Source organism: Felis catus, chromosome D3 (genome assembly GCF_018350175.1).
Source record: "Felis catus isolate Fca126 chromosome D3, F.catus_Fca126_mat1.0, whole genome shotgun sequence".
NCBI lineage: Eukaryota > Metazoa > Chordata > Mammalia > Carnivora > Felidae > Felis > Felis catus.
Window position 1 is genome coordinate 43,808,906 of NC_058379.1, and position 12,455 is coordinate 43,821,360.

The 12,455-nt window shown below is 36.9% G+C and overlaps 1 protein-coding gene and 1 long non-coding RNA gene across 4 annotated transcripts in view; one reads left to right on the forward strand and one right to left on the reverse strand.

Moving 5' to 3' along the window:
* ROCK1 (Rho associated coiled-coil containing protein kinase 1) overlaps positions 1-12,455 on the reverse strand; it is a 158,449-nt gene that overhangs the window by 21,080 nt on the left and 124,914 nt on the right. For all 3 annotated transcript variants that reach the window (XM_023241802.2, XM_023241801.2, XM_011288079.4), the window contains exons 22-24: positions 9,648-9,742; positions 1,401-1,566; positions 85-178 (exon numbers count right to left, since the gene is read on the reverse strand). In XM_023241802.2, coding sequence (XP_023097570.1) covers positions 85-178; positions 1,401-1,566; positions 9,648-9,742 — 355 coding nt within the window. The remainder of the gene's footprint in view (positions 1-84; positions 179-1,400; positions 1,567-9,647; positions 9,743-12,455) is intronic.
* LOC102901124 overlaps positions 3,558-12,455 on the forward strand; it is a 77,952-nt gene continuing 69,054 nt past the window's right edge. The window contains exon 1 of the long non-coding RNA XR_441562.5: positions 3,558-3,946. This is a non-coding gene — a long non-coding RNA (uncharacterized LOC102901124). The remainder of the gene's footprint in view (positions 3,947-12,455) is intronic.

The window sequence follows — 12,455 nt, forward strand, 5'->3', positions numbered from 1 at the left end:
AATACACAATATAAATAGCTAAGATTTACCTCTGAACTTGATTAAACATAATTAAAACAAAACAAAACAAAAAACCTTACATACCTTCCTCTGTCCTCCTCATTTTATCAGTTAGCTCTTCATTTTCTTTTCTTAATAATTCAAGATCTTTGGTTAGCATGCTGTTTGTTTCTTCAAGCTTAACAAAACACACAAAGGTTTAAGTTACATTCACTTTGCTAGTCTCTTATTTAAAACAGTAACTTCAAAAAAAAAAAAACTTCACATTCTCCATAGATGAGGACAGGTCAAACGCTGCTTTATTATGAAAATGCCTGGTTTCCGGTTTAACATATGTGGATATAATTAAATTCAAAATATTTTAAAACAATTGTTAGCTTCTAAAAATTATTTCAGCTGGTGTGTATGTGTGTGTGTTTTTGTGAAAGGAAGAAAAAAATGTAATGGAAGGAGAACGACTACAAACTTGGGAAATTTAAATTTAGGTTTCTAGCTCTGTGATTCTTAGCAAGTCAGTCACAATGCTTATGGGCCTCAATTCCTTCATCTGAATAATGATGATGAAAACGACAATTAAAAACATTTTACTTTCAGTAATGTACTACTTATTCACCATTCTATGTATATTATTTCATTTAATGTTCATAAGAATCTTGTGGAATAGGTATTATTTCTTTTTCCTTTTTTTTAAGTAAACCCTATGCCCAATGTGGGGCTTGAACTCACAACCCTGAGATCAAGAGTTGTATGCTCTACTGATTGAGCCAGCCATGCACCCCAAATATTATTTCTATTTTATAGATGAAGAATCTGAGGCTTAGAGAAGTTAATGCACATTGCCAAGACCATGTAACTTCTTAAAGGCAAAGCTAAGATTTAAACCCAGGACTATCTACACCAGAGCACTTGATGGTAACTTCAAAAGAAGAAAAATCTAACTCCCCCTCCCATTCCCATCATCTATATAGAGAACAGTATAAATTTCAGGAATAGTTAATTGTAGTATTGGTTTTCTATAATTAATTTGTAAATATCCATAAAGAATTTCTCATCCCCAAATAGTTTCTCTGAACTTTACAGAATTCTGGCCATAAAACCAGCTGCAATGTATTAAGATAATACAACAAATGAATTTAAGCTAAGCATTTCCTTACATAAAATATATTAAGATCTATAGCCAGAAAGAGAAAAAGTATATTACACCGAAAAAGAATTTCAGTCATTAGCAATGGTTTTGGATTATATGAACTATTTTACACAGGAGTACAGACTGACCACTGTGTATAAGTAAAGTCAAAGTAAATACACATGCATACATATTCACCTTACCCTAACACTTTAGGATGTGGCCTATTTTTATTTAATTTTAGTCATAAACCTTACGTGAAAACCACACTTACCCGACTAACAGTGTGATCTTTATCTGTAATCTCCTGTCTATTTCTTGAGGCAGCTTTCTTGCTTTCTTGGGTCAATTCAAAATACTGTTCTTCCAGAAGCCCTCGAGCCAACTGCTCAGACTCGGCTTTTGTTTCTGCTAGATCCAACTGAGTAGTAAGAGTTTCTCTGCAACAGATTTATAAGAGAAATGGATATAAAGAAATTCAGTTATTCTTTCAACTTAATGATATGCTTAAAAAGACAACTATATTTAAATAATAATTCATTGCTTAAATAAAATCTATTACTTGAATCCACTTGAAAAGTTCTATATAAATAATAAATTTAACCTCTCAGACTCTGAAAAACTATAAATGTAAAGAACTCTTTAATTTTGTATCTGCTATTGTGCTTAACTAAGAAAAGTTAATAAAGCAATGGCAAGTAGTCTACTTTTGAAAAGGAAACTATTGTGGATTAGAATGGAAGGTAGCATGGCACAGGAGAAAAATAATAGTCTTGTAAACCAGGAGGCCAGACCTAGACCCTTATCCCTATTCTATCACTAACTAATTGGGCAAGGACCCTGGGCAAATTTCTTACATTTCCTAGAGCTCAATTTAATCAAATCTGTAAAATGAGAGTTAAGCTAAATGATTTTTGAGGTCCCTTCCAGTTCGGAAATTTAATGAGATTATGAAGACTTATAAACAGATATTTAAACCACTATAAACTGTTCCAAGAATGCTCCTTGGGAATAACACTTTAAAGCTTTTTTGGAATTGACATTCAGACCAGGACCAAATCATTCCAGTTTGCTTGCTCTTCCTGAAGAAGCTATCTTGGTCATAAATGTACCCCCCTATATACAGTAGGTGCTCAAAAAATGTTTGCTAAGTGAATAAATGACTTCCAACTACTTTTTACTAAGGGAATAATACAAATGAAATTTTCTGTCTCAAGCCTCTCTCAAGAGGGAGATATATACTAACTACAGAAAAAAAAAAAAAGAACATTCATTCATTTGTCCAAAAAACATTTACCTAAATGGTTACTATGTGCTAAACATGGTTGTACTAAGTAAGACATACAGTAGTAACAAAGTCTCTGCCCTCAGGAAGCATACATTAGTGGGGTGAAAATGGTCAATTTAAAAAATGAGCAAGTAATATACAGTATCCATAGGGAACACAATAAAATGAAAAAGGTAGAAGAAGCTGTGAATGTGGTATTTTATATAGGGTGATCAAGGAGGCCTCTCTGCTAAGAAGACATGTGAGAAGAAATATGAAGGAAGGGAATGAGCTACGCGTTATCTCAAAAGTGGTAAGGTGGAAGAAACATCTAATGAGAAATGCCCTAAGTTTGGTCTGAAAGAAGTTAGTGTATGTGAAGTGGGAGATAGAGGAAAGTTGTGAGAAATGTATTAAAAGAAGTTGGAAGAGATAAAGATCTTACAAGGCTTTCTAAAACAGTATATGGAACTTTGGTTTTACTCTGAATATTCTGTTTTTAAAAGATCATTCTGGGGGCGCCTGGGTGGCTCAGTCGGTTAAGCGGCTGACTTCGGCTCAGGTCATGATCTCATGGTCCGTGAGTTCGAGACCCGTGTCAGGCTCTGTGCTGACACCTCAGAGCCTGGAGCCTGTTTCAGATTCTGTGTCTCCCTCTCTCTGACCCTCCCCCATTCATGCTCTGTCTTTCTCTGTGTCAAAAATAAATAAACGTTAAAAAAAAAATTAAAAAAAAAAAGATCATTCTGGTTGCTGTATTAAGATCAGACTGTAGGGGGACAATGGCAGAAGTAGGGGTATTAGTTAGGAGGCTACTGAAATTATCAAGATTGGAGATGGTCTGGATCAGGCTGGTAAATGGTACAAGTCATGAGAAATGATCAGATTCTGAATATGATTTCAAATTATAGCTAGGAAGACTTATTAATGGATTGCATGTAGAGTATAAGAAGAAAAAAGAGTCTAGAATAACTTCCAAGTTTTTTATTTAAACAACGGGAAATAATAGGATTGCTAATACCAAAATGGGGAAAACAGGGAGCAGCAGGTTGGCAGAGTAAAGGAATCAAGAATTTTTTCTGGACATGTTACAAATGAAATGCTTATTAAACACTCAAGTGGAGATGTCAAATAGATGGCTGGACATACAAGTCTGGAATTCAGGGGAGAATGTGCTTACACACTGATGCTATTTAAAGCCATGAGACTGGATGAAAACAAGGAGGGAGTGATCCCTTGGGCCCTCCAAACTTTAAAGGTCTCAGAGAGGGGAAGGGACAAAGGAGCAAAGGAGGTTAAGAGTAGCCAGTTCAATAACAAAAATACCATGTGGTGGTCCGAGAAGCCAAATGAAGAAATTTCATAGAGAGAGTAATGGACTATGTCAACTGCTACTGTTAAATAAGATAAAGACTGAGAACGGACAATTGTCTTTAACTATTAGGAAGTCATCAGTAACCTTGAGAAGGGTTATTTTGATAGAGCGACGAATGCAAAAGTTTGACTGGAATGAGCTGGAGAGAGAAAGGGAGAAGAGAACCTGAAGATAAATGGTATGTCACTTTTCTTTCTTTTCTCTTTTTTAAAGTTTTATTTATTTATTTTGAGAGAGAGAGAGAGAGAAAGCATGAGCAGGGAAGGGTCAGAAAGAGGCAGAGAGAACCCCAAGCAGGCTCTGCACTATGATTTCCGTGAGATCATGACCTGAGGTGAAATCAAGAATCCAATGCTTAACTGACTGAGCTACCCAGGTGCCCAGGCATGTAACTTTTTAAAAAAATTTATCTATTTATTTAACTTAAAAAATATTTATTTTTGAGAGAGAGAGAGAGAGAGAGAGAGAGAGAGAGAGAGAGAGGTAGAGAGAGAGGAGGACAGAGGATCTGAAGTAGGCTCCGTGCTGACAGGAGACAGCCCCATGCAGGGCTCAAATTCACAAACGGTGAGATCATGACCTCAGCCAAAGTCGGATGCTCAACTGACTGAGTCACCCAGGCGCCCCCGGTATGTCACTTTTCAAATAAGTTTGCCACAAAAGGAAGCAGAACAATATGATGGCAGGTGGAAGTGAATATGTGCTCAAAAGATGGTTATTTTTTACAGAGACGTTTACCTGTATGCAATAAAAATGACTACAGAAAGGAAAAAATTGATGTAGGAAAGGTGAAGATTACTGGAGTTATCTTCTTAAGTAGGCAGAAAGGGATGGGATCAAGGGGCTGCCTTAGTTAAAAGCACATTTTGTCCATTTACATCAATCAGAAGGAAGGCAGGGTTTATTGGTACAGATGCAGACAGATTAGTAGGTTGTGAGGGTAGAAGACAGTAGAAGTTCTCTGACTTCCAGGAAGCAAGACCATTTGTTGAGTGTGAGGATGAGGACAGGTTGTTGAAGATCTAGGAGGAAGGAGAAGATATGAAATACGTGTCTCAAAGCATAGGGAAGTTAGTATGTTAGGAAAAGACGCGAAGTACTGCCAATGGTAAGTCTATGATCCTAGCGGTGGTTCTGCACTATTATACACAGGGCTTCAGACTGGTAACACTCTTATCTGAGCTTACTGCTTTGTATTAAATTCAAATAAAAGTAAGTTATAATTTAAAATTCCAGAGAACCTATTTATCCCAAATTATAGTCCTATCCCTGGCTATGCAACTGTGCAAGAGAAAGCAAGAAACAATGAGATGGTTCAGGGTAAAATTGTCCACAACTACAACCATCCAGACTTCCTTCACAGCTCTCCATAATGAAAGACCTGTCTTTACTGACTCCTACGGCCAATCTATCACCTTTATTCTCCCGTTTCCTTAATGAAATCAATTAACAACTTCTTTTTCTTCTAGGATGTAAGATTATAAGCAGGGACTTTGTTCTTGTTCACTGCTGTATTCCAAATGCCCAGAAAAGTCTCTGGCCCATAAAAAAGTGCTTAGAAATTTTGTTTCAATCAATGGATAGAGGTGTAACTTTTCTCATTCTGATTTCCTTTCCATGTCTTTAAATATGCTCAAATTTCTACTATCTTTAAAAAGAGATGGCTCTCTTTCACCTTCTCCTCCAGTTAGGGCTCCATCTCTATCTCCTTGCCTTAACACCCACATTTCTTAAATTAAAAAAAATTTATTTATTTTAAGACAGAAGGAGAGAGAGTGTGTGTGCGCATGTGAGCAGGGGACGGGGAGAGGCAGAGAGAGAGGAGAAAGAGAATCCAAAGCAGGCTCCACAGTCTCAGCTCAGAGCCTCACATGGGGCTCAAACCCACAAACTGTGAGATCATGACCTGAGCCAAAATCACGAGTCGGATGCTCAACTGACTGAGCCACCCAAGCGCATTGAATTTTTAAATTTAACAAATATTTACTGACCATCTACAATGTTCTAGGTACAATTCCAGGTGCTACACATATAGCAGTGAATCAGAGTTAAGGACAAAACATTTGAAAATTCCTTTCTTCACTGCTAAATTCTAGCAGAAAGATAAAAACAGCAAGTAAAATAAAATAAGTAAGCAAATTCTATAATATACTGGGAAGGGATAAGTACTGCAGAGAAAAATAAAACAGGGAAGGAAGTACTGAAGGTAGCAAGGTAATGGGGTAGGGGATGTTTGCAATTTTAAGGATTATTTAGGGAAGGCCTCTCTGAGATGACAGTCAGACCTAGACCCAGAGAGGGTGAAGAGGCAGGCTGTGTGGATATTCAGAGAAAATGTTCCAGGTGGAGGGGAGAGCAAGTCAAGAAGCCCTGAGGCAGGAGAGTAACTGACTAGTTTGTTGAATTGTAAGGAGGTAATGTGGCTATTGTCTACATTCTGTCTCTACTTCTACCCTTACCATTAATGTCTCAATCTACTTTAGTATCCATTCTCATTACTATTTAGGAACTGTTCTCAATAAGATAACTAACAACCTTAAATATAATGGACAATATATTTTTAACTTGACCTTTTTGAGTATTTGGCACTTTAAATCACTTTCTCTTCTTTGAAATATTCTATTTCCCTTAGCTTTTGTGATACCTTATCTGCTTGTCTTCTTGTATTACTGGTGATTTACTTTCTCTTCCTTTGCCCATTCCTTATAAGTATAGGCACTAGAAGTCTGTTCTTAGCTTTTATGTCTTCTCATCATCCTACACTAGGGGTTACAACTTAGTACCTGAGAGGGTCAAATGAGTCCACATAAGTGTTCCTCCAACTCCCTCCAGACACACAACAATTAAATCTGGGCCAACATTTTACATAAAAATTCAGATTTCTGGTTTCTCTTGAAAAACTAGATTTTGTGGCAGCAAGTGGTTAGAACTGATATGAACTCCTCAGTTTGTTATAATATTCACAACTCACAAAATGAGCTAGTACCCAACTAGCTTCAAATCAGTTACATGTATGGTACCATAGGTTCATGAGTTTATACAATCACCTTAACAAATCTCATCTATCTCTGTCTCAGTATATCTCTGTTTCAGTATACAATGAATGTCAAATCAGCTTCAAGTCCTTACCTTTCTTCTGAGCTCTGATGCAATAAACCCAAGTGCTTGGAATCCATTCTTTGGATATCCCATAGGCACCTCAAACTCAATTGGTCTGAAATGGAAATAATCTTATCTCCCCTCATTTCATAAACCTGGCATTCTTTAACTCAGGGATTAGTGCTACCATCAACCCAAATGCCTTGGTCAGAAACTTGAGTACCCACCTGAAAATTTCCCCAACTTTTATCCCCATACTCCCATATCTACAGGTCCTATTGCTTCTACTTCTATTTTTCCCATGTACTTGCCTCCCCTTTACTGTCAATTTCCACTATAATTTTACATCTAGGGATGCCTGGGTGGCTCAGTCAGTTAAGTGTCCGATTCCTGACTCTGGCTCAGGTTCGTGAGATTGAGCCCCATGTTGGGCTCCATGCTTCTTTCTCTGCCCCTCCCCTGCCCCCACACACACTCTCTCAAAATAAACAAACATTAATTAAGTTTTACATCTAGATTTTCCAATGGCTACATAATTCAACTTCCTGTATCCACCAGTTTTGCCTCACTCTAATCCATTCTCTAAAGAGTGAAACTTTTTAAATTACCACCTTGTCAATCCCTAGCAATTTGTCATAGACACCTAACTTAATTATAGCTGTCTTCTGACTAGATTCTGAAGTACTGGAGGGTAAGAACTGTAACTTACTAATAATTATATCACTCACATGAATCATAGTACTTAGCACAATACCGGTTACCAATATGTTTCTGTTAAATAGATCAAACAAGAACAAATATATCAACCCCATGAAACAATATATCTGGACACCCTTCATAGTGAATGCACACAACCTGGGATTGTACAGTACACTGTAGATACCATACAAATGATAGACAATAGATTATATAATAGGGGTCTACCACTGTCCCAGAGATTAACCAGGAAAAAAGTATCTTCGCTCCTACCTTAGATTCCACTAAAAATATTAAGTATGTAAGCACTGAGTGTCCATAGTTGCTAACAACACAAGGAGGCAACCGGACAGTACAAGGTACAAGGTAGTCTTCACCTTTCTACCAATCGGATTTGAATATGACTAATACTCCAGATTGGGAATGTCCAATAAAACTTTCTATGAGGATAGAAATGTTCTTGGGGCTCCTGGGTGACTCAGTCAGTTAAGCTTCAGACTTCGGTTCAGGTGATGATTTTATCATGCTTTGTGAGTCTGAGCCCTGCGTCAGGCTCTGGGTATAGCTCAGAGCCTAAAGCCTACTTCGGATTCTGTGTCTCCCTCTCTCTCCGCCTCTCTCCCACTTGCACTCTGTCTCTCTCTCAAAAATAAACATTAAAAAAAAAAAAAGAAAAATTCTATATACCTGTGCTAATATGGTAGATGCTAGCCACATGTTAACTGTTGAGCACCTGAAATGTGGCTAGTACACCTGAGAAACTAAAATTTAAACTTCATTTAAATACACTAAAGCTTGAATTTAAATGGCTATATAAGACTAGGGGCTACCATGTTGGACAGCGCAGCTTTAGATTTAACCATGAAGCACAGAAGGAGGACAAAAATGTTCAACTAATATGGAAATGGAATCAATAAAATCACAACTGAGGAAAATACACAGGAAAAATGATCCAGTTCCTTCAACAAGTGTCAGGATAGTGATTACCCTAGTGGTGGGGAGGGAAGAAGGCATAATGAGGAGGGGGAATACAGTGGGCTTCTCAAGTGGATAGCAAGGTTCTGTCTCTTTCATGGGTGGTATTATAGTATCATAATAATTTATAATTCATAAAACTGTACATGTTTTAATATTTAATGTATTTGTTCAATAATAAAATGGTTAGACTTTTACAATTCCTATATGGAAAGAGAATATAAAAATGTCAGAAAACTAGTTCTAATGTCTGTTCCCTCTAGCTATGAGAAGTTGTTAACACTTAAATAGCTTTAGGTCTTCTCCTTCTTAGGCCCTAAGCACACATGCACACACGGAACTTAACCTAAGAATACTAAGAGGAAGACCCTAAATACCTTTACCTAGCATAAAATAATGATGTGCAAATACAGCATGAACGATTTATATACAAATAGATGTTTAAAGATTGAGACCCTTGAAAACAATTTATTGTCAGTTTAGTGAATCTCTACACAATTGCCATAGTATTAACATATTAAATTATTTTTTCAACATGAAAGGAAATTTTAGCCTAAATTTAGTTTTATTTGTTCTGAATTAGCCCAATAAGATTTGCTATACCACTTCTATCAGAATAAAGGCACATCTACTCTCTACCTTTAAACTTAAAGAATGCTAAGTTTCTCAAGGATACACATAAGAGTGAAAACATATGGTAGCTGTCTTTCCCTGTATGACTTATTTCACTTAGCATAGCACTCTCCAGTTCCATCCATGTTGCTACAAAAGGCCATATTTCATTCTCTCTCATTGCTATGTTTTCACTCTTATGTGGATCCTCAGAAACTTAACAGAAGACCATAGGGGAGGGGAAGGGAAAAAAAAAGTTAGAGAGGGAGAGAGCCAAACCATAAGAGACTCTTAAAAACTGAGAATAAACTGAGGATTGATGGGAAGTGTGAGGGAGTGAAGGGTGGGTGATGGGCACTGAGGAGAGCACCTGTTGGGAGGAGCACTGGGTGTTGTATGGAAACCAATTTGACAATAAATATCATATTAAAAAAAAAACAACTTAAAGAATGCTATGATGTAGTAGTGACTCTTGTTCTAAAGAAAAATGGACATACTTTTCATTTTGTAGTTCCTGTATTTTCTTTAAATTTTCTCTGTTTTTTTCTTCAATTTCTTCCTTAAGTTCCTTTACTTGGGTTTTATAAAGTGTCTGCAAAACAAGTGATTATAAGAAATAAGTGTTTATGAGGAGTTTGGTAGTTTCTTATAAAGTTAAACAACATATGATCCAACAATTCCACTCCCAAGTATTTACCCAAGACAAATGCAAATATGTATCTATATAAAATCTTGTCAATGAATTTTCACAGCAGCTTTATTTCAAATTGTAAACAGATGAATGCAATAAAAAAGAATTACTACTGATACACACAACATGATAAACCTAAAAAATATTTTGCTGAAAGAAACCAGGTGCTAAAAAGTACATGTTGCATGATTCCATGTACATGCAACCCTAGAACAGGTGACAATAATCAATTGTGACAGAAAGCAACTAAGCGGTTACTTGCAGATAGAGGCAAGTGGAGCAGATTGACTACAAAAGGCCACTAGGAATTTATGGTGAAGGAAAAGTTTTATATGTTGATTGTTGTGGTGGTAACACAGCATACAGATTTGTCAAAACTCATCAACACATACACTTATAATGGTTACAATGAAGTATATAGAAATTATATCTCAAAAACATTAAAAGTTATATTGGTTTGGGAAAACATTATAAAGAAACTTAGCAAGCTTACTCATTTAAAAGATCAATTCTTTTTTTTTTTTTTTTTTAATTTTTTTTAACGTTTATTTATTTTTGAGACAGAGAGAGACAGAGCATGAACGGGGAAGGGGCAGAGAGAGAGGGAGACACAGAATCGGAAGCAGGCTCCAGGCTCTGAGCCATCAGCCCAGAGCCCGACGCGGGGCTCGAACTCACGGACCGTGAGATCGTGACCTGAGCCGAAGTCGGACGCCCAACCAACTGAGCCACCCAGGCACCCCTAAAAGATCAATTCTTGAAGTGAATAATGCTAGAGAAACCACTTCTCTTTTGGGTGGGTGGGATTGAGTGGATGGTTGAGAGATGTACATAAAATACCCACAAACAAGATTTATCAAACATTCTGTTAACACACAAATAATATATATTTATTATAAAACAATGATACTTACAAAATTCATTCGGCTTCTGCCAACTCTATCAACAAATATTAATTTTTTTTTGAGAGAGAGAGAGTGCACAAGCAGGGGAGGGGCAGAGAGAAAGAAGGACAGAGGATCTGAAGCGGGCTCTGCTCAGAGAGCAGAGAGCCCAATGTGAGGCTCAAACCCATGAACTGTGAGATCATGACCTGAGCCAAAGGCAGATGTTTAACCAACTGAACCATCCAGGTGCCCTTCTAACAACAAATATTTAACAGGTATAAGTGTTAGACCTATATTGTGTTAGGGTGCTGTGGTTACAGAGTAAACTTCTAGTTCTGCAGTCCTTTTTTAAACTATCCCTTTTAGTATAAAAGATAAGGAAAAAAATAGTAAGGACCAGAAAACAGCTGTCGAGAACTATCCTTCTAAGAAATAGCACTTCTCTAGGAGAAAAATACATACATTTCTTATCTATCATTTACCTACCTACCTACCTACCTACCTACCTACCTACCAGAAACAGAGAGCAAGCAGGGGAAGGGCAGAGAGACAGAAGGATACAGAGAATCCTAAGCAGGCTCTGTGCTGTCAGTGCAGGACTAGATGTGGGGCTTGAACTCATGAACCACAAGATCATGACCTGAACTGAAACCAAGAGTCAGACACTAAACTGACTGAGTCACGCAGGTACCCCAAAGATACATTTATTTCAATGGAAATGTAAATAAAAGAGGACTGATAGCTTGCTTTAGTTTGTAAGTGGTCACAATTTCTAAAAAGAAGTAATTCATTTTGCCTTTCGGAATCAAAATTCCTATCTCTTTGACTTCTGATACTGAAATCTGTATGTATAATCAATGAAAGGATAAATAGAAAAAAAATACTCTGATTTGAAAGACCAGATTAAAGAATATCTTATATCTGGTCATAATAGTTTATCAAATTTACTGATACTTAACTCAATCCTCACAAGTAATGAACTAAATCAGAAAGAAGAGACAGTGTCAAGTTTTATATTACTTTATACAGACAAATTTAAGAATCCATAGGAACACCACAAGTCATCTGACATCCATCCCAAAATGTGGAGGCATTGGATGATTACTTTGTGAAAGTATATGGACAAGAAAGTGTGCATGATGTTATAGACCATTTTGCAGAAGTCAGTACTACACACTTTGAACAATTAAGGTTAATCTCTACCCAGGGAAAGATTTTCAATAATACTGAAATTTTTTAAATTTAAAAACATTATTTCAGTGATAGTCTAACAAGTCAAAGTAGGAGATGAGCAGAGTACAGCATGAAGCTCTAAACATGGGAAAGTTCTGTAGAGCTCTAATGGTGTTCAGATGCAAAAAATTTCCTTTTTGAGTTTATTTATTTATTTGAGAAAGCGTGCTTGTGAGCATGAGTGGGGGAGGGGCAAAGAGGGAAAGAGAATCCCAAGCAGGTTCTGCATTCCTTGCTGAGCCTGACCCATGGCTCAATCTCAGCACTGTGAGATCATGACCTGAGCCTAAATCAAGAGTGGGAGGCTTAACCAAGTGAGCCATCCAGGTGCCCTGGTATTCAGATTCTTTATTAATTCATTAATAAATCATTAGTTCCAATACTGTTCACTTGGTTTCTAGGGCATGTTCACTAGCATAACTAGAACTCTCTAATTTAACTGCACTAAAACTTGTAGGAAAAGTGGCTGCCAGGTGTAACAGTAATGGAGAAGC